This window comes from Entelurus aequoreus, linkage group LG18 (genome assembly GCF_033978785.1).
Source record: "Entelurus aequoreus isolate RoL-2023_Sb linkage group LG18, RoL_Eaeq_v1.1, whole genome shotgun sequence".
NCBI lineage: Eukaryota > Metazoa > Chordata > Actinopteri > Syngnathiformes > Syngnathidae > Entelurus > Entelurus aequoreus.
In genome coordinates, this window is record NC_084748.1 from 42,146,210 (window position 1) to 42,170,241 (window position 24,032).

Consider the following 24,032-nt stretch of genomic DNA (forward strand, 5'->3'; position numbering starts at 1 on the left):
TCAAGGGTTCCACTCACCGCTGGGTCCTGGAGGACCACGGTCACCTGCACACATTAAAACCTATGTTAATATCTGGATAGTTATTAAGCACCATTGCAGTTTGTCCATGATAAGCACAGGTGTACCTCTGTCTCCCTTTTGACCTGGGTATCCCCTTTCTCCTTTAGGTCCCGTTGCTCCAACAATAGCTCCGTGTGCTGTAGAAGAAATGTTCACTTGTTAACTGAATAGTTGCACTTAAACATCATTCAGTTTTAGCATTCTTGTCTGTATTCTGTTGAAAAGCAGTCTTACTCCTAATGAATTCCACTAAATCTGTGACGTTTGCTTGGGAACCAAACACCCGGCTATATCCAGGGGCTCCCGGAGGCCCAGGAGGTCCTTGTGGCCCTTGACCGGTGCGTTCATAGTTGCTCCGTGCTCCGTAACCAATCAGACCGTGAGCTAAAAAAGGGACAAGCATGGTAACAACAAGGGTCAAACTGAAGATTTTCATGTAGTTTGTGGTGGCTTACTTTGGAGGTATTGCACAAGATCGGTGTAATTTGCATGGGAACCATACACTTGGCCATGGCTGGAAGGACCAGGAGGTCCCGGTGGGCCTTGAGGTCCTTGGAAGATTTGACTGGTATAGTCCCTGATGATGTCCCGTAGGACGCCGCGGGCTGCAAAATGAGACAAACCGTGTGTTAACTACTTCAAACATCGGAGGAGCGACAATAAAACGGCTAAAAAGTAAATGTACAGTTGTCATTGAACAAACCAATTTCTGAGTAATAGGTGTTTGCATACACTGAACATGATTTTTATTTAGGATCGCCTTTCTGGAAACGTGTCTTCAAGATAAGTACTTTAGGGCTATGGAGTCCGAGTTTAGCCTTAGCCTTTGTCTTTACTTAATCCTAATTATCCTGTTTCAATTTCCTCTACGATCAACAATGATTGAGTAGTTTATACAAGTTTTTCTAGAGTTCGGATCAGGTGTTCTGAAGGCTGCATTAGAGGAACCGTGGTCAGTCTTCTTAACTCAAACAAAAACGTCCTGTATTGTATTTGAAGACACTTTTGTCACGATTGTTTGTCAAATAAACACAGAACAAGAACCACAGTTCGCGCCTTGCTTTTCATGATAAAGGCCCGCCCATCTACCAGTGATTTATTGTATTCACATTCCCATTGGCTAATCAGTAGGTCAGTTGGCATTAACATTCGATGTAATTACCCAGCTTTACATTTTTATGCCCAGAAGTTTGTTGTTTCTGAGTCTACAATCGACAATATGGGGAAAATATGCACATCTGCCAGATTACTTCCGATACGTTTACGTACGATACTACAATACGACATTAGAGCCTTGGTTCTTGGCTGATATCGATATTGATCCGATACAAATTCAGCTCAAATCATACAAACTTTAATTATTTGGCAGTGTGGAGTGTTAAAAAAGGTTTGAGCAAGTGAAATGAGTCAATGGTAGGTATGAAAACCACTAACCTAGTCATTATCAACCGTTGTCTTTAAGTTGAAGTGGAGTGGTAATTGATTGTTTGGCAACACCTAGTGTCCACGGTAATTCATTAAGGCAGTGTTTTTCAAATAGTGAGTCGGGACTCCCTGGGGGGGTTGTGACTTGTGTTGTGATCCCTCGTTTATCGCCGTAATTGCCTAGTAAATTAATTTCTGCTAAGTGGGAAATAAAAATGATAAATTGAATGTTTTGTTATAGCTAGAGCATATTTACAACCCCTTTTAAATATATTTTTTCAAATATTATTAGAGTCCTCCAGACAATGAATAGTAATGCTGGGTAAGGCTGAGCCAACCAGTGTTTACAATACTGAACAGTGCGCTCTGAGTGGTTTGGTCTCTCCTTGTAGTATTGATATCTTTAGTTCATTTTTGACATTTTATGCATAATTTAGGCCCAACACACGTAGACTATGCTAGAAAAAACCCACAATAGAGTAAAGCCAGAAACTTCAAAGCGCGATGTGGAGAGAGACAACTTTATTGACAAATATCATATTGTCAACCATAACATTGTTCAATTAAACGCCTACTGAAAGCCACTACTACCGACCACGCAGTCTGATAGTTTATATATCAATGATGAAATCTTAACATTGCAACACATGCCAATATGGCCGGGTTAACTTATAAAGTGCAATTTTAAATTTCCCGCTAAACTTCCGGTTCGAAACGCCTCTGAGGATGACGTATGCGCGTGACGTCAATCATTGAAACGGAAGTATTCGGACACCGTTGAAGTCAATACGAAATAGCTCTGTTTTCATGTCATTATTCCACAGTATTCTGTACATCTGTGTTGGTGAATCTGTTGCAATTATGTTCAATGCATTATGGAGAAAGAAGCTGAGCAAGCAAAGAAGAAAGTTGTCGGTACGAAGCGTCTATTTTGCGAGGGAAGTCAGCAGCAACACGTACACAGCCGGCGCTTCTTTGTTTACATTCCCGAAAGATGCAGTCAAGATGGAAGAACTCGGATAACAGAGACTCTAACCAGGAGGACTTTTGACTTCGATACGCAGACGCCTGTAGAGAACTGGGACAACACAGACTCTTACCAGGATTACTTTGATTTGGATGACAAAGACGCAGACGTGCTACCGTGAGTATGCAGCTTTTGCTTCCAAACATTTGATCGCTTGACCGTATGTGCGCGTCACGTACGTAACTTTGTTTAAATATATAAGCTTTATGAACCTTGGGTTAGGTCAGGGGTCGGCAACCCGCGGCTCCGGAGCCGCATGCGGCTCCTTGACCACTCTGATGCGGCTCAGCTACATGCATGCCGACCCCCACGATTTTCCCAGGAGACTTATGGATGTCAGTGTCTCTCATAGAATACTCCCAGGGGAAAATAATCCTATTAACACTCTAATTACTAAATAAAGGGCGTGCCCTAATTGCACTGCAGTAATTGTCCTCTATAGCATTTACTTACAGCATGCCAGGCCAGCCACATGTTGTATGTTGTTATTACTTGCTCACACAGGAGACAGCAAAGCATAGTTACTCATCAGCCACACAGCTTACACTGACGGTAGCCGTATCAAACAACTTCAACATTGTTACGTTACAAATATGCGCCACACTGTGAACCCACACCAAAAAAGAATGAAAAACACATTTCTGGAGAACATCCCACTGTAACACAACATAAACACAACACAACCATTACCCAGAATCCCATGCAGTCCTAACTCTTCCGGTCTACATTATACACCCCGCTACCACCAAATCCCCCCACACATCAACCCCCCCCCCCCCCCCCCCCCTTCGTGGTTGGTTGAGCGGAAGAGTTAGGGCTGCATGGGATTCTGGGTATTGGTACCGTCAGTGTAAGATGTGTGGCTGCTGAGTTAGTAGCCTTGCTGTCTCTTACGTGAGCAAGCTAAAGCTGCATTCCACTTGTGGCCGAGCAGGTACACTGATTGGGCAGACTGTAGAGGGCGCAAAATGCAGTGTCATCACACTCTGATAATCGGGAGTCTCCCGGGAAAAATGAGAGGGTTGTCAAGTGTGACGCAAGCGACATTCATCCAAAACTCGCGGGCTGCACTAACATCCAATTCCCACATTAAAGTGCGTGCCGGTGCGTGTGTCTGAGACCCCTGGTTAACATAGCACAAAGCATGTAAGCTTTGTATGCGGTGTTTTTCATTTTAAATTTTAAAAACATTTTTGTGGCTCCCATTACTTTCTTTAATGTGTGAAACTTGCCAAAATGGCTCTTTGAGTGGTAAAGGTTGCCGACCCCTGGGTTAGGTGAACGGTCTTTTGGGCTGAGTGATTGTGTGTGTTGATCAGGTGTTTGAATTGTATTGGCGTGTTCTATGGAGCTAGGAGCTAGCAGAGGAGCTAGGAGCTAGCATAACAAACACGTAGAAGTTTTTATGCAGGATTAATTTGTGGCATATTAAATATAAGCCTGGTTGTGTTGTGGCTAATAGAGTATATATATGTCTTGTGTTTATTTACTGTTGTAGTCATTCCCAGCTGAATATCAGGTCACCCCCGGCTCTCACAGCATCTTCCCTATCTGAATAGCTTCAACTCCCCACTAGTCCTTCACTTGCACTTTACTCATCCACAAATCTTTCATCCTCGCTCAAATTAATGGGGAAATTGTCGCTTTCTCTGTCCGAATCTCTCTCACTTCATGCGGCCATCATTGTAAACAATAGGGAACTTTGCGTATATGTTCAATTAACTACGTCACGCTACTTCCGGTAGGGGCAAGCCTTTTTTTATCAGATACCAAAAGTTGCGATCTTTATCGTCGTTGTTCTATACTAAATCCTTTCAGCAAAAATATGGCAATATCGCGAAATGATCAAGTATGACACATAGAATAGATCTGCTATCCCCGTTTAAATAAAAACATTTCATTTCAGTAGGCCTTTAAAGACATGTATAACGTATGACGAGCCTGTGTGCTATTGTGTGCTTAGCTGTTGTGTAGCTGCTTATTCCTAGTAGCCTATAGCCTACCATGTTTACCTTTTGTAAATACTTTTACCTAAAGACAAGAAAGACAGAGTTTGTGTGCTTTTTGGAGGACACTTACATGTTAACCGGCTTTCCAGCTTTGTACAACATACAGAGATTTTAGTTGCAAGCCGATATAATCCGTTTTATTTTGCTATTATCGGACCGATATCAATTTTGGATCAGAGACCCCTAGTGGTCAGATGAATAGTGGGTCATTCCCAACCTATGAGAACCATTTCTATCTGTTATTGGAACCCTGGGAGGTTTTGTAGGTGAGTTGCATTCATGTTTAAATTTGCTACGGATCTAACATTTGTGTTTATGAAGCCTGCAGTTATAGTATTAAAATGGCAACAAACCAGGATTACTGAGACTATAAAACCGTCTCAAGGAGGTACACTCATTTTATTTCCATGGAGTCCAGCTGGTTCAGTGACCGTCCAGATCCAACAAACGGTGCAAAAGAGCTTGTGTTGTGTTTTGGTGAGTAGCTTTCTCGCTTATTACTAAATTATTAGGGACTACCATTAATTAATTTCATGTGGATGGATGTACTGAGTGGGTATGTAAGCGACAGAAATCCTTGATTGGTCCGACTCCTCTTACTTCGAATGTATTCCACCAGATCTGTGGCGTTTCCTTGAGAGCCGAACCATCGAGTGGACCCTGGAGGTCCTGGAGGTCCCGGAAGTCCTCTGGTTCCTCCTCCATGTTGATCCCTCCCATAGTCACGCAGGAGACCCTGGGCTGTGGATGACATGCAGGTAAACATTCAGATTGGACGCTCAATGGTACGTTTGAAAAGGACCCTTTGAATATGGGATCTCCTGTCCCCTCTAATGATGGCTACTGAATCCGGTACTTTTATTGATACAGATCAAAGTCAGTCGGTACTATAAGCTACCGATTTAAGTCAAATTTGAAAAAAAGCGCTAGTTCGATGCTAATTTAACCTTTGTGTAATGTTCATATTGTTGTTACTCAGCCAGCGTTTGTGGGTCTGATGGACCCGTTGCATTTTGTGGTTTGATTGTGAGGCATTAAAAGCCACAAAATGCAACGGGTCCATCAGACCCACAAACGCTGGCTGAGTAACAACAATATGAACGTTGCACTGAAAAATTTATCTGCCAGTTTCTGCATCCCACAGGGATTCTTCTTTTGTGTTTCTGTACCTGCGGTTCCCACACAAGGTTGCAACATTGTTTGTCAACACTGTCTGCTCTCATTTTCTCGCACATTTGACCCTCTGATGTTCTGTGTACCTACACTCTGTCCTCCTCCTGTCTACACAGAACATCGATTTCCACACTTCAGTGGACCCGGACATCTTATATGTAATATAAATGTGTAGGCGGGGTTTGTATGGTGTGTGGTCATTAAATAGGTATTCTGATATATGTTGTTTATGTTGCCATTAAGCTGAATGTGCTTGTCTTTTGTTGAGTCCTACAAAGTGGTTATACCGTAAGTATTGTATTTATTACACACCGGCTCTTTGGTTGTAGTTGTAGTTTTCATTACCAACTTTGGAGGAGTTGAAATTGCCATGTAAAAGTGCTAATGCTAATCAGTGGCATGTATATCATAAGAGGCTTACTTTTTGAGTGCTTTCTATCAGGCATCAGTCTGCTACAACTACACCTGTTTTCCCACCAAACAGCCGGTGCCAAGTCAGCAATCCAACAACGTCGGATGCAACAAAGGTACTGAATTACGGTACTGCTTAATTTTACGTGAATACCCGATAAGTCCCGACACAATTCTGTAGCCGTCACTAAATAACATTGTGTGTTGAACATGCTTAAAGCTGATTCTGATTGTGATACATGATTATATGACATAGTTTAACGGGGGCCAGCCGGTGTGGCTACGTTGGTAAACCTCACTCCCTAACAACTTCAAGAGTAGTGCTAGCTGCTGGGCTGCCAGGTCAAACATTAGGGACACCTTGTATATTCCAAGCTTGATTAAAATGATTAAACTAAATGAAAAACAAACTTGTATATTTGCAGAGCGAAGGGAAGCTTTTTCAGACTCACATTTGATGTATTCAACCACATTCACAGCGTTGTCTTGAGTAGTAAACCACTGACTGGAGCCCGGCGCTCCCGGGGGTCCAGGGGGTCCCGGGACACCTTGGCCGACGCCACCAGAGTCCCTCACGACATCTCGGAGCAGACCGTTGGCTAGATTTAGATCACAGTATAGCGTTAGTGACAACATGCTCAAAACCACTGATGTGGTTCTTGTTGGCTTACATTTGATGTAGTCGGTTACGCTCATAGCCATTCTAGAATAGTCTCCAGAATCCATGTTCCAGGTCCTGCCACCAGGTAAACCTGCATCTCCCTTGTCTCCTGGGGGTCCGGGAGGTCCTGGCGGACCAGGCATACCGAACATGCTTCCTCTTCCGTCACCTGAAGACAACGGAATAAAAAATGATTAAACATAGGGAAGGGTGATATGGCCTAAAAATCGATACTGCGATATATAGATAGTTATCACAATACTGTATATCATTTGGTATTCAAATGAACCATTAAAAAGGCTCATAATTAACAAATGTTTTCCTCAAACTATTTTTAATTTACTTGATCATTTCCTGTCAATACCGGGTTACTTGTTTTATCTACACATCTGTTAAAAATAAATAACATTTGCTTAGTCTTTTGTTGTTTGGATATTTTATTATAGTTTCTATCAGTTTTGGATGATACTACACATTTCGGTATTGATCCAATACCAAGTAGTTACCCAGCAGGCACAAGACATTGATACAACGTTGATTCTGCATACATGGCCTTAAAAACTGACTTTGAAACAACGTTGCAAAATAGTTGTTTCTAAATTGAGACAACGTTGATGTCCAACGTTGGATCGTTGTTGTTTGGGCAATGACCAAAATTCAATGGTCAAATCAACGTCACAACCCGACATTGAATAAACGTCGTCAAAAAGCATGTTGTTTCAACGTTGTATTTGTGTTGTAGAATATTGGCTCGGAGATGAACCAAAATTCAATGGTCAAATCAAAGTCACAACCCTACATTGAGTAAACGTCGTCAAAAAGTATGCTGTTTCAACGTTGTATTTGTGTTGTAGAGTATTGGTTGGGAAATGAACCAAAATTCAATGGTCAAATCAACGTCGTCAAAAGTATGTAGTTTCAACGTTGTATTTGTGTTGTAGAATATTGGTTGGGAAATGACCAAAATTCAATGGTCAAATCAACGTCACAACCCGACATTGAATAAACGTCGTCAAAAAGTTTGTTGTTTCAACGTTGTATTTGTGTTGTAAAGTATTGGTTGGGAAATGAACCAAAATTCAATGGTCAAATTAACGTCACAACCCGACACTGAATAAACGTCGTCAAAAAGCATGTAGTTTCAACGTTGTATTTGTGTTGTAGAATATTGGTTCGGAGATGTACCAAAATTCAATGGTCAAATCAAGTCACAACCCGACATTGAGTAAAAGTCGTCAAAAAGTATGCTGTTTCAACGTTGTATTTGTGTTGTAGAATATTGGTTGGGAAATGACCAAAATTCAATGGTCAAATCAACGTCACAACCGGACATTGAATAAACGTCGTCAAAAAGTTTGTTGTTTCAACGTTGTATTTGTGTTGTAAAGTATTGGTTGGGAAATGACCAAAATTCAATGGTCAAATTAACGTCACAACCCGACACTGAATAAACGTCGTCAAAAAGCATGTAGTTTCAACGTTGTATTTGTGTTGTAGAATGTTGGTTCGGAGATGTACCAAAATTCAATGGTCAAATCAACGTCACAACCCGACATTGATTAAACGTTGTCAAAAAGTTTGTTGTTTCAACGTTGTATTTGTGTTGTAGAGTATTGGTTGGGAAAGGAACCAAAATTCAATGGTCAAATCAACGTCGTCAAAAAGTATGTTGTTTCGACGTTATGTTTGTGTTGTAGAATATTGGTTGGGAAATTACCAAAATTCAATGGTCAAATTAACGTCACAACCCGACATTGAATAAACATTGTCAAAAGGTATGTTGCTTCAACGTTGTATTTGTGTTGTAGAGTATTGGTTGGGAAATGAACCAAAATTCAATGGTCAAATCAACGTTGTCAAAAGTATGTCGTTTCAACGTTGTATTTGTGTTGTAGAATATTGGTTGGGAAATTACCAAAATTCAAAGGTCAAATCAACGTCACAACCCGACATTGAATAAACGTTGTCAAAAAGTATGTAGTTTCAACGTTGTATTTGTGTTGTAGAATATTGGTTGGGAAATGACCAAAATTCAATGGTCAAATCAAGTCAGAACCCAACATTGATTAAACTGTCACGACATGGTTTTCGCAGCTTACTGCGAGGTTTGTTCTCCCAGGATGCAAACGGACGATTCCGGACAAGGCGTGCAGGTAGGAACATATTTATTTCTCAAAACTCAAAGGGTACAAAAAAAAAACGGAAAACAAGGCGAAGGCACAACGCGCTGATCGCACTTGGAGCCAAAAGCTAACACTTAGCCTCGACTATGGACATAGAGAACTTATGAAACTGTGCCATGAAATAAACAAGACTTACGTAGTCCAGGCATGAGGCAAACAATGTTGCCAGGACGACTGACTGGCAAAGGCAGGCTTAAATAATGTCTCTAGATTGGAAACAGGTGCGCGTCCCGAACACCAGAGGCAGGTGAAAATCATAATTCGCCATGGTAACTAAAACAAACAAGGGTGCACAAAAACAGGAGCTGTGGGAGTCTAAAACTAACAGAACATAACAAAAACATGATCCGAACCACGGATCATGACATAAACGTCGTCAAAAAGCATGTTGTTTCAACGTTGTATTTCTGTTGTAGAATATTGGTTGGGAAATGACCAAAATCCAATGGTCAAATCAACGTCACAACCCGACATTGATTAAACGTCATCAAAAAGCATGTTGTTTCAACGTTATGTTTGAGTTTGCTCAACGTCAGGACCCAATTCAACACGTTTTCAACGTTGTTTTAATGTATGGTGCCTGCTGGGTACAGGGGAAGCATTGAACATACCAGTGATGATACTGATAACTTCACATTTCGATGATGATCATTTTTTGATCACAATTATAATCGGTGAAAAACACAGGATGGCGGTATAACAAAATCATTTAAATATTAAAAATGTTCTCATTCCCTTTTGTTACATACGTACAATATTTTGAGCAAAATAGTCAATAGTGCAAAAATAACTAAACATAATTAAAAACTACTATTGGTTTGGAATTAAATCCTTTGGTTTTTGCACTTAAAATCATTTTCTGTCCAGGGACTTATTTCCTGAGTTGCATAATAAAAATCTAAGTAAGATTTTGTTACAGTAAAAAATATCAATGTAATCACTTTGATATCGATTTGGTATAATTACTGTCGATGTTTGTATTGATCAGCCCTGTTTACATGTATCCTCCCGCTGTGTGACATTGACAAAGATAAGACCTTCTGGAGGAAAGTTCTGTGTTCAGATGAAACAAAAAATTTATCTGTTTGGCCACAAACCCAGCAATATGTTTGGAGGAGAAAAGGTGAGGCCTTTAATCCAGGAACACCAATTCTACCGTCAAGCATGGTGGTGGTAGTATTATTTGGTATCAGAAATGTCTGCTCCATTCAAACAAACTCACTGCTGACATATTCCCGTCTTTCCGATCTGATCGTCCCGCCGCTGGAAAGATCGGTGTAGGAAAGTCCCTGGACCGAACCGGGGGGACCAACAGGTCCTGGGGGCCCTGCAGGACCAGGAAGGCCTCTAAGAGCATTACCTATGAGAGCGCAACAAGACGAGTTGGAAAAAAAAATTAATATTTTTTTCAAGACAATGGAGATAAGAGTCGACTAAAACTCACTTTGCAGGTATTCGCGAATATCTGATCTCATGGAGCTTCCAGTTCCTGGTGGTCCAGGTGGTCCTGGTGGACCTGGAGTACCAGGAGGCCCTTGAGAGCCAACAGAACTGAAACGCTCACCTGATGGGACAATAGGAAACTTTAGTCCAAGATGGCTTCCATTATTTATCTAAAGACATATTAGTGTTTTTTTGTTTTTTTTCTTACTGGAAAACCCACTTCCAGAACGGCCAGGAGGCCCAGGAGGTCCAGGAGGTCCAGGGACACCTCCCATTCCTCTTTCTAATGACAGATACATAGTAGCACACATGGTAAGTATTTTGCAAATTCACAAAAGTTCAACCATTCCCATGCAACTTTGTCCAATCCCCGCAACTTCCCCACACGTTGTGGCCAACCAATCTTAAGTCTTGTGCTGAAAGATACAACCATCCCTGTAAGAGCGAACACCGTGAGTCACGGTTTTATGTTCTTAATTGAAACTTTTTGCAATAGTGCTATATGATAAGGCTCTTAAGCTCTCAGTGTTTGGAAAATTACTTTTAAAAGTAATGAGTAGTTACTCGTTACTTTACCAAAAAAGTAATTGAATTACTAAGGGAATTGCTATTTAATACATGTAATTAATAACGAGGGAAAGTAATACAAAAAAAAAATCAAATATCTGGCATTTGCAGTTGAGAGATGTTTCATGAGAGCAGAGTGTGTGTTCCTTTAAAAGGTGGTGCCTGTTGCCAAGTCTGCCATTAGCAGTGTTTGTAAAATTACTTTTAAAAGTAATTAAGTTACTCGTTACTGTACCAAAAAAGTAATGTAATTACTAAGGGAATTGCTATTTAATACATGTAAATAATAAGTAGGGAAAGTAATAAAAAATTAAAAAATCAAATATCTGGTATCTGCAGTTGAGAGATGTTTCATGAGAGCAGAGTGTGTGTTCCTTTAAAAGGTGGTGCCTGTTGCCAAGTCTGCCATTAGCAGTGTTTGGAAAATTACATTTAAAAGTGATTAATAGTTACTTTTTACTTCACCAAAAAAGTAATTTAATTACTAAGGGAATTACTATTTAATACATGTAAATAATAACTAGGGAAAGTAATACAAAATTAAAAAATCTAATATTTGGTATCTGGCCCTGCGATGAGGTGGCGACTTGTCCAGGGTGTACCCCGCCTTCCGCCCGAATGCAGCTGAGATAGGCTCCAGCGACCCCAAAAGGGACAAGCGGTAGAAAATGGATGGATGCATGGATGGATTTGGTATCTGCAGTTGAGAGATGTTTCATGAGAGCAGAGTGTGCTTTCCTTTTAAAAGGTGGTGCCTGTTGCCAAGTTTGCCATTAGCAGTGTTTGGAAAATTACATTTAAAAGTAATTGTTACTTCACCAATAAAGTAATGTAATTACTAAGGGAATTACTATTTAATACATGTAAATAATAAGTAGGGAAAGTAATGAAAAAATATATATATATCTGGCATCTGCAGTTGAGAGATGTTTAATGAGAGCAGAATGTGTGTTCCTTTAAAAGGTGGTGCCTGTTGCCAAGTCTGCCATTAGCAGTGTTTGGAAAAGGACTTTTAAAAGTAATTAAATTACTCGTTACTGTACCAAAAAAGTAATGAAATTACTAAGGGAATTACTATTTAATACATGTAAATAATAAGCAGGGAAAATAATGAAAAAATATATATATATCTGGCATCTGCAGTTGAGATGTTTCATGAGAGCAGAGTGTGTGTTCCTTTAAAAGGTGGTGCCTGTTGCCAAGTGTGCCATTAGCAGTGTTTGGAAAATTACTTTTAAAAGTAATTAAGTTACTCGTTACTGTACCAAAAAAGTAATTTAATTACTAAGGGAATTAATATTTCATACATGTAAATAATAAGTAGGGAAAGTAATACAAAAACTAAAAAATCTAATATCTGGTATCTGTAGATGAGAGATGTTTCATGAGAGCAGAGTGTGTATTCCCTTAAAAGGTGGTGCCTGTTGCCAAGTCTGCCGTTAGCTGTGTTTGGAAAAGGACTTTTAAAAGTAATTAAATTAATCGTTACTGTACCAAAAAAGTAATGAAATTACTAAGGGAATTAGTATTTAATACATGTAAATAATAAGTAGGGAAAGTAATAAAAAAATAAAAAATAAAATATCTGGTATCTGTAGATGAGAGATGTTTCATGAGAGCAGAGTGTGTGTGTTCCTTTAAAAGGTGGTGCCTGTTGCCAAGTCTGCCATTAGTAGTGTTTGGAAAAGGACTTTTAAAAGTAATTAAATTACTCGTTACTGTACCAAAAAAGTAATGAAATTACTAAGGGAATTACTATTTAATACATGTAAATAATAAGCAGGGAAAGTAATGAAAAAATATATATATATCTGGCATCTGCAGTTGAGATGTTTCATGAGAGCAGAGTGTGTGTTCCTTTAAAAGGTGGTGCCTGTTGCCAAGTCTGCCATTAGTAGTGTTTGGAAAAGGACTTTTAAAAGTAATTAAGTTACTCGTTACTGTACCAAAAAAGTAATGTAATTACCAAGGGAATTACTATGTAATACATGTAAATAATAAGCAGGGAAAGTAATGGAAAAAAATATATATATCTGGCATCTGCAGTTGAGAGATGTTTCATGAGAGCAGAGAGTGTGTTCCTATAAAAGGTGGTGCCTGTTGCCAAGTCTGCCATTAGCAGTGTTTGGAAAATTACATTTAAAAGTAATTAATAGTTACTTGTTACTTCACCAAAAAAGTAATTTAATTACTAAGGGAATTACTATTTAATACATGTAAATAATAAGCAGGGAAAGTAATGGAAAAAAATATATATATCTGGCATCTGCAGTTGAGAGATGTTTCATGAGAGCAGAGAGTGTGTTCCTATAAAAGGTGGTGCCTGTTGCCGAGTCTGCCGTTAGCTGTGTTTGGAAAATTACATTTAAAAGTAATTAAGTTACTTGTTACTGTACCAAAAAAGTAATTTAATTTCTAAGGGAATTACCATTTAATACATGTAAATAATTAAGGAAAGTAATACAAAAAAAAAAATCAAATATCTGGTATCTGCAGTTGAGAGATGTTTCATGAAAGCAGTGTGTGTGTTCCTTTAAAAGGTGGTGCCTGTTGCCAAGTCTGCCATTAGCAGTGTTTGTTCTATATTTTCAGTGGAACATTTAAAATGTTGGTGTTTACTTGAGTCATGTTGCCATCACAGTGCAGCCTACACTTATCTCTTATGTTTGACTGCCATCTACTGGCCACACTTATCATTACACCATGTATCAAATAAAATAGCTTCGAAGTCGGTAAGCACAACCAGAATTATTCCGTACATTAGGCGCACCGGGTTATAAGGCGCACCGTCGAGTTTTGAGGGGGGGGGGGGGGGGGGGATTTTAAGAGCGCCTTATAGTCCGGAAAATAGTTACAAAGAACACTTAAAACAGTGAGAAAATAATTGCATGCAGATGGACAAAAAAACACGCCTGAAAACGCACTCACCGTTCATTAAACTGAGAGCACGGTCAGCCACCTCCTGGATGTTAAATCTGTAACTACCTTGACCGGGAGCTCCGGGGGGCCCCGGTGGACCCGGAGGACCGGCCACATATTTCTTCACATCCTCTCCTGCACAAGAACAAAGACATGCATCGTATTATTTGCACACATGACATGCATTGTGATCTAGTAATAGTGAGTGAGGGGACCTACGTTGTAAAAGACTGATGATGTCACTGGCAGCAAAGGGGCCACCTTCAACAGAGACGCTAACAGAGCCTGAAGACCCTAAAGAGCCTGAAGAACCTGAAGAACCTGAAGAGCGTGAAGAGCTTGAAGACCTTGAAGAGCCTGAGGAGCTTGAAGACCCTCCATACCCGCCGCCCTGACCTGAACCATTGGACTTGTTTCAGTTTTAGTTTCTGTGCCATCTTATTGGTGTTGTTAGAGTGAGAGTTTTAATCATACTTTGCATGAAAGCGATGACTCGGTTTGCCACGACCTCCGTGATCTGGTCTCCTGAGGTCCCTCCAATCCCGGGAGGACCTGGAGGCCCAGGAGGCCCCACCAGAGACTGCCTAATGCTTCCATCTGTAGGTCAAAACCATTTTCATTTGATCCCACATGGCTTGAGTGGCGGATTTTAACCCCCGGAAACAAAACCCACCTTGAAGGTACTCTGCGATGTACTCGCGCATCTCCCGCGAACTCGACCCACTCGATCCTCTTCCGGGCGGGCCAGGAGGTCCAGGAGGACCCGGGGGTCCTTGTCCGGACGAGGTCCCTGCACAGGAACCACACAAACACTGAAAAAGCTGAATCTACAAAATAGATAGTCCAATTGTTTGTAAGTGTGTTACTATATTTCCTTTGGTTAGTTACAGCAGGGAAAGGATTCATTCAGTCCCGGGTGGATCTCGCGTAAGAGGAAGAGGAAGGTTTATAATTGTTCAATGCAAAAAATGATGAAAGGTGCACTCTGCATAGCAACTGACGCCATGGTCAAAGTTTGAATTTACTTAAAAGTGAATAGTGCACCCCCCAAACCTACACACACAATTTGTCACGTTTCATGTGTCAGGTAAACCGCGCCAAATGGGGCCCATATGAATCCCCTTCCCACTGTACCAAACTACCTTCTTGTTTCTCCTCCGTCTTAGCCAATATAGTTGAGCCTTACATCTGATGATTGATAATCCTCAAGAGTATGAGTCCATCATTTGTAAACATCTGTTACTTTTTTTTTTTTAGTGAGTTATCTTACCGAAGGAGCTGCTGGAAAATCTTGAACCACCTGTGAGAGACAAACATACACCATGGTTCTTGAAATGTGTCAAATACAAGAGAAAGGAACAAAATGAATACAAACATGGAGTATCAGGGTGGCCCAAACGTAGTAGACTCAATTAAGCAAAGTATAAATATGAAGACATTCTGTAGCATTTAAATGTATTTATTTATTGTTCTCCAACAAAAATCCCCTTTTTTGTGATCAATCGAATAGTTTAAAGCAGGGGTCCCCAAACTTTTTGACTCGGGTTAAATTGGGTTAAAACAATTTGGCCGGGGGCCGGGCTGTATATATATATATATATATATATATATATATATATATATATATATATATATATATATATATATATATATATATATATACATACACACACTACCGTTCAAAAGTTTGGTCACCCAAACAATTTTGTGGAATAGCCTTCATTTCTAAGAACAAGAATAGACTGTCGAGTTTCAGATGAAAGTTCTCTTTTTCTGGCCATTTTGAGCGTTTAATTGACCCCACAAATGTGATGCTCCAGAAACTCAATCTGCTCAAAGGAAGGTCAGTTTTGTAGCTTCTGTAACGAGCTAAACTGTTTTCAGATGTGTGAACATGATTGCGCAAGGGTTTTCTAATCATCAATTAGCCTTCTGAGCCAATGAGCAAACACATTGTACCATTAGAACACTGGAGTGATAGTTGCTGGAAATGGGCCTCTATACACCTATGTAGATATTGCACCAAAAACCAGACATTTGCAGCTAGAATAGTCATTTACCACATTAGCAATGTATAGAGTGTATTTCTTTAAAGTTAAGACTAGTTTAAAGTTATCTTCATTGAAAAGTACAGGGATTTTCCTTCAAAAATAAGGACATTTCAATGTGACCCCAAACTTTTGAACGGTAGTGTATATATATATATATATATTTGATATATTTGCATATATATATATATATATATATATATATATATATATATATATATATATATATATATATATATATATATATATATATATATATATATATATATTTGATATATATATATATATATTAGATATATATATAGCGCACTTTCCGCGCGCGCGATGATGTCACGTTTTTGATGAGAAAATGCATTTTTAGACAATATGATTTGCCTGAGCGGCTAGGAGACACCGTGAGTAGCAAGCGGTACAAAGTGGATAAGAAAAGACAGAAAAAAATAATACATCTATTTTATTTTATTTTATTTTATTTTTTTTAAATTTATTTATACTTGGGACTTTCCGCGGGCCTGATTTTGGACGCTGGCGGGCCGGATCCGGCCCGCAGGCCGTAGTTTGGGGACCCCTGGTTTAAAGCATGTTATTCTGACTTAGGAAACATTTTTGTGTAGGTTATCCCAACAAATTGAGCTCTTAGGCATCAGTCTTGGCTTTGCCGTGTTTTGGAGGCATCAAGAACAAATGCTGATTATAACCCGACTGAAAATCATAATGCGGGGGGCGTGGCCTGCTGACCTGCAGCAAAGCGGGGTGTGCCAGGACCGGCTTTGAGATTAGCGACAGGTGCGTGGATGACACACCTGGGACTGCTTATCTAATCGCCTGTCGCTCTGTTAAAAGGCAGCAGCCGGAAAGGAAAGGGCAGTTGGTGGTGGAGTGCGAGCGAGAGGGAAACCATTCGTGTGCTCATTTAAGTAAAAAGACGATGGCTGGAAAGAAAGCACCAAAAAAGACTCACATTGCAAAATAAAGCATTGTTCAAAACTATGAACGTAGCTGTCATGTCCGTGATTGGTGGTCTGAAGAACATCCACACATAACTATTGTCAATACGGAGGTGGAAACTTTGGGGCTGTTTCCCTGCGACTGTTACAGGAAGGCACCGTGGAATCTGAGATGAGAACGTCCTGGTTTAGGCAAAAAGACTAACGATGGGTTACCAAAAACATACACTATATTGCCAAAAGTATTTGGCCACCTGCCTTGACTCACATATGAACTTCAAGTGCCATCCCATTCCTAACCCATAGGGTTCAATATGATGTCGGTCCACCTTTTGCAGCTATTACAGCTTCAACTCTCCTGGGAAGGCTGTCCACAAGGTCGCGGAGTGTGTTTATAGGAATTTTCACCATTCTTCCAAAAGGTCACATACTGATGTTGGTCGAGAAGGCCTGGCTCTCAGTCTCCGTTCTAATTCATCCCAAATGTGTTTTAGGTCAGGACTCTGTGCAGGCCAGTCAAGTTCATCCACACCAGACTCTGTCATCCATGTCTTTATGGGCCTTGCTCATGTTGGAAGAGGGAGGGACCGACTGTAGTTACTGACAGTGGGTTTCCGAAGTGTTCCTGAGCCCATGCGGTGATATCCTTTACACACTGACGTCACTTTTTGTTATAGCAGGTTATAGTTTGCTTTGTACGTCATTTTAGCTGTTTGAAAATGCACCAAATCATTGAATTTCAATATTCCTGATTTGTTTGTATGTTCTCTATATCCAACATTATCATGTATTATTCTAATGGATCTTTTTTGTAGCACTGTTACTCTGTTTGACTAATTTTACTCGATCAAACCTTTTCTAAGATTCCCAAACTACAAAATAGTACAAGTATGAACACTTTCTGCTAGAGTTGTTTTGGATCAATATCAGTATCGGACATTACTCATTGTATCGGAAGTGAAAAGGTTGTATCGGGACAGTCCCAGTAGTATTAACCCCTGCCAATACCTGATGCTCCTGGTAGACCGGGCTGGCCTGCTTCACCTGTTGGTAAAACCACAATATGAGCAAGGTGGTCATGTACAGTAGGAGGTGTGTCAGAAAAGTTCCAGGACTGTTGACGTTGAAGTTCGTCTACAGTACGTGTGGCATTGGCAGTGGCGTTCCAACTACAAACTGTTCAGCCTATTCCGGAATCGCGGGCTTTCCCTTGACAAATTCCCCAAATTCTCAGATTTCCCAGGTTTCCAGATTTTCCGGGACATGTTTCCCATTCAAAATGAATTGGCCATTTTTTTTTAATTTCCCCATTTTTCAACCTATTCAAACCATTCCCCTTCAACACATTCCACCATTCTGGGAATTCAAACTATCCTTTTGTGTAAGTTCAAAAGAAATTCCAGGATTTTCCAGAATTCCTGCTTTTCCAAAGCCCTATTTCCACCCTTTTTTTCTGGCGACTACTCCTTCCCCATTTTTCACCGTCAAAACACTCCTCATATTAAGGACAAAAAACAAGCGGTTAAGGAACTAGAAAAATTCCCGGTTTTTCCGACATTTCAGGAATTACTAATTCAACATTTCTCGACCGATTTGAAACATTCCAACACCAACCAATTCAGCTCATTCGGGACATTCATGCTTATAATAATATTTTTTTAAATCCCGCTTTTCCCAAAATTCCCAGTTTTCCAGGAAGTTCCCATCGAAATGAATGGGACATTTTTTCAAGTTAAACAATTCCCACATTTTTCAACCTATTCAAACCATTTCACCTTCAACACATTCCACTCATCCTGGACATTCAAACCAACACTTTCCCAAGTTCCAAACCAAATTCCAGTTTCCCTGGAAATTCAACAACTTCCAACAAATTCCACAAATTCCCAGAATTCCAGATTTTCCGGGACATGTTTCCCATTCAAAATTAATTGGCCATTTTTCAAACTTTCACTATTTCCACATTTTTCAATCTATTCAAACCATTCCACCTTCAACACATTCCACCATTCTGGAAATTCAAACTATCCTTTTTCCAAGTTCAAAAAAATTCCCAGATTTTCCAGAATTCCTGCTTTTCCAAAGCCCTGTTTCCACCCTTCTTTTCTGGCGACTACTCCTTCCACATTTTTCAACCCATTCCAACCGTTCCACCGTCAAAACATTCCTCTTAATCAGTACAAAAACCAAGTTGGTTAAGGAACTAGAAAAATTCCCGGTTTTCCCGAAATTCCAGGAATTTCTCAATTAAAAACTGTTACTAATTCAAAATTTCTTGACAGGTTTAAACAATCCCAACACCAACCAATTTAGTTCATTCATCCCACTTTTCCCAAAATTCTCTAATTTCCAGGAAGTCCCCATTGAAATGAATGGGACATTTTCCAAGTTGCCCAATTCCCACATTTTTCAACCGATTCAAACCATTCCAACATCAACACATTCCACTCGTCCTGGACATTCAAACTAACACTGTCCCAAGTTCCAAAACAAATTCTGGTTTCCCTGGAAATTCAACAACTTCCAACAAATTCCCGAAATTCCCAGAATTCCAGATTTTCCAGGAAGTCCCCATTGAAATGAATGGGACATTTTCCAAGTTGCCCAATTCCCACATTTTTCAACCGATTCAAACCATTCCAACATCAACACATTCCACTCATCCTGGACATTCAAACTAACACTTTCCCAAGTTCCAAAACAAATTCTGGTTTCCCTGGAAATTCAACAACTTCCAACAAATTCCCGAAATTCCCAGAATTCCAGATTTTCCGGGACATGTTTTCCCATTCAAAATGAATTGGCCATTTTTCAAACTTTCACCATTTCCACATTTTTCAACCTATTCAAACCATTCCACCTTCAACATATTCCACCATTCTGGATATTCAAACTATTCTTTTTCCAAGTTAAAAAAAAATTCCAGGATTTTCCAGAAATTTCAGGAATGACTAATTCAACATTTCTCGACCGATTTGAAAAATTCCAACCACCAACCAATTCAGCTCATTCATGCTCTTAATCTTTTTTTTTTTTTTAAATCCCGCTTTTCCCAAAATTCCCAGTTTTCCAGGAAGTTCCCATCAAAATGAATGGGGCATTTTTTCCAAGTTGCACAATTCCCACATTTTTCAAACCTATTCAAACCATTCCAACATCAACACATTCCACCATTCTGGAAATCCAAACTATCCTTTTTCCAAGTAAAAAAAAAAATTCCAGAATTTTCCAGAATTCCTGCTTTTCTAAAGCCCTATTTCCACCCTTTTTTTCTGGCGACTACTCCTTCCCCATTTTTCAACGCATTTCAACCGTTCCACCGTCAAAAACACTCCTCATATTCAGGAAAAAAAACCAAGTTGGTTAAGGAACTAAAAAAAATTCACGGTTTTCCCGAAATTTCAGGAATTACTAATTCAACATTTCTCGACCGATTTGAAAACATTCCAACACCAACCAATTCAGCTCATTCAGGACAGTCATGCTCCTAACTAATCATTTTTCGAAAAATCCCGCTTTTCCCAAAATTCCCAGTTTTCCAGGAAGTTCCCAACGAAAAAAAATGGGACATTTTTTCCAAGTTGCACAATTCCCACATTTTTTAACCTATTCAAACCATTCCAACATCAACACATTCCACTCATCGTGGGACATTCAAACTAACACTTTCCCAAGTTCCAAACCAAATTCCGGTTTCCCTGGAAATTCAACAATTTCCAACAAATTCCCAAAATTCCCAGATTTCCCACAATTCCAGATTTCCGGAACAGGTTTTCCCATTCAAAATGAATTGGCCATTTTTCCAACTTTCACCATTTCCACATTTTTTCAACCGATTCAAACTATTCCACCTTCAACACATTCCACCATTCTGGAAATTCAAACTATCCTTTTTTCCAAGTTAAAAAAAAAACTCCTTCCACATTTTTCAACCCATTTCAACCGTTCCACCGTCAAAACATTCCTCTTAATTAGAACAACAACCAAGTTGGTTAAGGAACTAGAAAAAATTCCCGGTTTTCCCGAAATTCCAGGAATTTCTCAATTCAAAATTGTTACTAATTCAACATTTCTTGACCGGTTTAAACAATTCCAACACCAACCAATTCAGTTAATTCAGGATGTTCATCATTAAAAAAAAATCCAGCTTTTCCCCAAATTCCCAAATTTACAGGAAGTCTCCATTGAAATAATTGGGACATTTTTTCCAAGTTGCACAATTCCCACATTTTTCAACCGATTCAAACCATTCCAACATTAACACATTCCACTCATCCTGCACATTCATACTAACTAGAGATGTCCGATAATATCGGTCTACCGATATAATCGGCTGATAAATGCGTTAAAATGTAATATCGGAAATTATCGGTATCGTTTTTTTTTATTATCAGTATCGTTTTTTTTTTGTTGTTTTTTTTTTTATTTTTTTTATTAAATCCACATAAAAAACACAAGATACACTTGCAATTAGTGCACCAACCCAAAAAACCTCCCTCCCCCATTTACACTCATTCACACTCATTCACACAAAAGGGTTGTTTTCTTTCTGTTATTAATATTCTGGTTCCTACATTATATATCAATATATATCAATACAGTCTGCAAGGGATACAGTCCGTAAGCACACATGATTGTGCGTGCTGCTGGTCCACTAATAATACTAACCTCTAACAGTTAATTTGACAAATTTTCATTAATTACTAGTTTCTATGCAACTGTTTTTATATTGTTTTACTTTCTTTTTTATTCAAGAAAATGTTTTTAATTTATTTATCTTATTTTATTTGATTCATTTTTTTAAAAAGTACCTTATCTTCACCATACCTGGTTGTCCAAATTAGGCATAATAATGTGTTAATTCCACGACGGTTGATATCGGTATCGGTAATTAAAGAGTTGGACAATATCGGCATATCGGATATCGGCAAAAAGCCATTATCGGACATCCCTAATACTAACACTTTCCCAAGTTCCAAACCAAATTCCGTTTTTTCTGGAAATTTTACAACTTCCAACGAATTCCCCAAATTGCCAGAATTACAGATTTTCCGGGACATGTTTCCCATTCAAAATGAATTGGCCATTTTTTCCAACTTTCACCATTTACACATTTTTTCAACCTATTCAAACCATTCCACCTTTAACACATTCCACCACAAATCCAAACTATTCTTTTTCCAAGTTCAAAAAAAATTCCAGAATTTTCCAGAATTCCTGCTTTTCCAAAGCCCTATTTCCACCCTTTTTTTCTGGCGACTACTCCTTCCCCATTTTTCAACGCATTTCAACCGTTCCACCGTCAAAACATTCCTCTTAATTAGGACAAAAACCAAGTAGGTTAAGGATCTACAAAAATTCCGGGTTTTCCTGAAATTCCAGGAATTTCTCAATTAAAAACTGTTACTAATTCAACATTTCCTGACCGGTTTAAACAATTCCAACACCAACCAATTCAGTTCATTCAGGACATTCATCATTTTTAAAAAAAAATCCGGCTTTTCCCAAAATTCCCAGTTTTCCAGGAAGTTCCCATCGAAATGAATGGGACATTTTTCCAAGTTGCCCGATTCCCACATTTTTCAACCGATTCAAACCATTCCAACATCAACACATTCCACTCATCCTGGACATTCAAACTAACACTTTCCCAGGTTCCAAACCAAATTCCGGTTTCCCTGGAAATTCAAACTTTTTCAACATTCAAACCATTTCAGCGTTTAAATGATTTAAACATTCAAAGCATTTCTACATTCAGACTACATTAGCATTTCAGTCCAGCGTCAGCTCTTCAACATTCAAACCATTCCAACGTTCAAACTATTCTTACATTCATACTACATTCTGTCAGCATTTCAGTTCAACTTCAGCATCGGAGCATTCACACGCAATTCCTTCAGGAATTGCCTCATCTAGATCAGAATTGAAATTAATCTTTAGTGACAGGCGACAAGTACTGGAACTTTTCCGACAAATCCCGTAGGTAAAACATGCAAGTTCATCTGTATACCTTGGAAACCTCGTAGTCCTCGCTCACCTAGGACCAATGACAAGGAATAAAAACATGTTTGTGATCAAAGGAATTACTAGGAAGTATCAACCACATTCATCAATGGAGTCTAAGGCCCTTTTCCAACCAGCAGTACAGTCGGTCCAGTTGTTTTTAAAGTGATAAAGGTACCAATAATGTGAACAATAATATGTTTAAAGTGATGTTTGCCTCTTGTCTACTGAAAACATTCTATGATGTCACATCTCTCTTGATTGGCAGTTTGAGGAAATACAAAAAAAATGCATCACTTTGTGGTCATACCCTGTGGACCAGGCGGTCCTGGTGGTCCGCCAAAGAAGGTTTCTAAGACAAAGAAAGGAGGAAATTAATCCTTGACAGCTAAGCCTGGCAAGTTTGAATTGTTCATCACCAACCTGATGTGGGGACAAAACTGCCAGAGTCTCCTTTTGGCCCTGCAGGTCCAGGTGATCCAATACCTGTTCAAATAATTTCAAGTCAATAACTAGTAATGCGTGTAGTAATTTATAGATAATTCATTGATACAACGTTCATGGCCTTTAAAACTGACTTCTACACAACGTTGCAAAATAGTTGCGTTTGTAAATTGAGACAACGTTGGATCCACGTTGTTTGGGAAATTACCGAATTTCAAATGGTCAATTCAACGTCAAAACCTGACATTGAATAAACGTCATTAAAAAGCATGTTGTTTCAACGTTGTATTTGTGTTGGAGAATATTGGTTGCGAAATGACCAAAATTCAATGGTCAAATCAACGTCACAACCCGACATTGATTAAACGTTGTCAAAAATAGTGTTGTTTCAACGTTATGTTTGAGTTTGCTCAACGTCAGGACTCAATTCAACAAGTTTTTAACATTGTTTTAATGTCTTGTGCCTGCTGGGAACCTTATATGTCTTTACCAGGCTCTCCAGGACATAAAGCTGTCAACATTTGCATTTCAAAATAAGGGACATTTTCAGGTAAATATGGTAAAAAAATTTAAAAAAAAATAAATAAATAAAAAAAAAAAATAAAAAAAAAATATATATATATATATATATATATATATATATATATATATATATATATATATATATATATATATATATATATATATATATATATATATATATATATATATA

General features: G+C 39.0%; 1 protein-coding gene across 1 annotated transcript in view; it reads right to left on the bottom strand.

Annotated features, from left to right (window-relative positions):
* The window catches only part of LOC133633428 (collagen alpha-1(XVII) chain-like), a 73,206-nt gene continuing 49,174 nt past the window's right edge, over window positions 1-24,032 (bottom strand). Inside the window, exons 30-48 of the mRNA XM_062025953.1 lie at window positions 23,300-23,362; window positions 23,187-23,228; window positions 22,884-22,910; window positions 17,882-17,917; window positions 15,149-15,178; window positions 14,552-14,668; window positions 14,353-14,475; window positions 14,098-14,274; window positions 13,888-14,013; window positions 10,601-10,675; window positions 10,394-10,513; window positions 10,172-10,309; window positions 6,777-6,935; window positions 6,558-6,704; window positions 5,122-5,262; window positions 516-665; window positions 295-444; window positions 126-197; window positions 1-44 (exon numbers count right to left, since the gene is read on the bottom strand). Coding sequence (XP_061881937.1) covers window positions 1-44; window positions 126-197; window positions 295-444; window positions 516-665; window positions 5,122-5,262; window positions 6,558-6,704; window positions 6,777-6,935; window positions 10,172-10,309; window positions 10,394-10,513; window positions 10,601-10,675; window positions 13,888-14,013; window positions 14,098-14,274; window positions 14,353-14,475; window positions 14,552-14,668; window positions 15,149-15,178; window positions 17,882-17,917; window positions 22,884-22,910; window positions 23,187-23,228; window positions 23,300-23,362 — 1,937 coding nt within the window. The remainder of the gene's footprint in view (window positions 45-125; window positions 198-294; window positions 445-515; window positions 666-5,121; window positions 5,263-6,557; window positions 6,705-6,776; window positions 6,936-10,171; window positions 10,310-10,393; window positions 10,514-10,600; window positions 10,676-13,887; window positions 14,014-14,097; window positions 14,275-14,352; window positions 14,476-14,551; window positions 14,669-15,148; window positions 15,179-17,881; window positions 17,918-22,883; window positions 22,911-23,186; window positions 23,229-23,299; window positions 23,363-24,032) is intronic.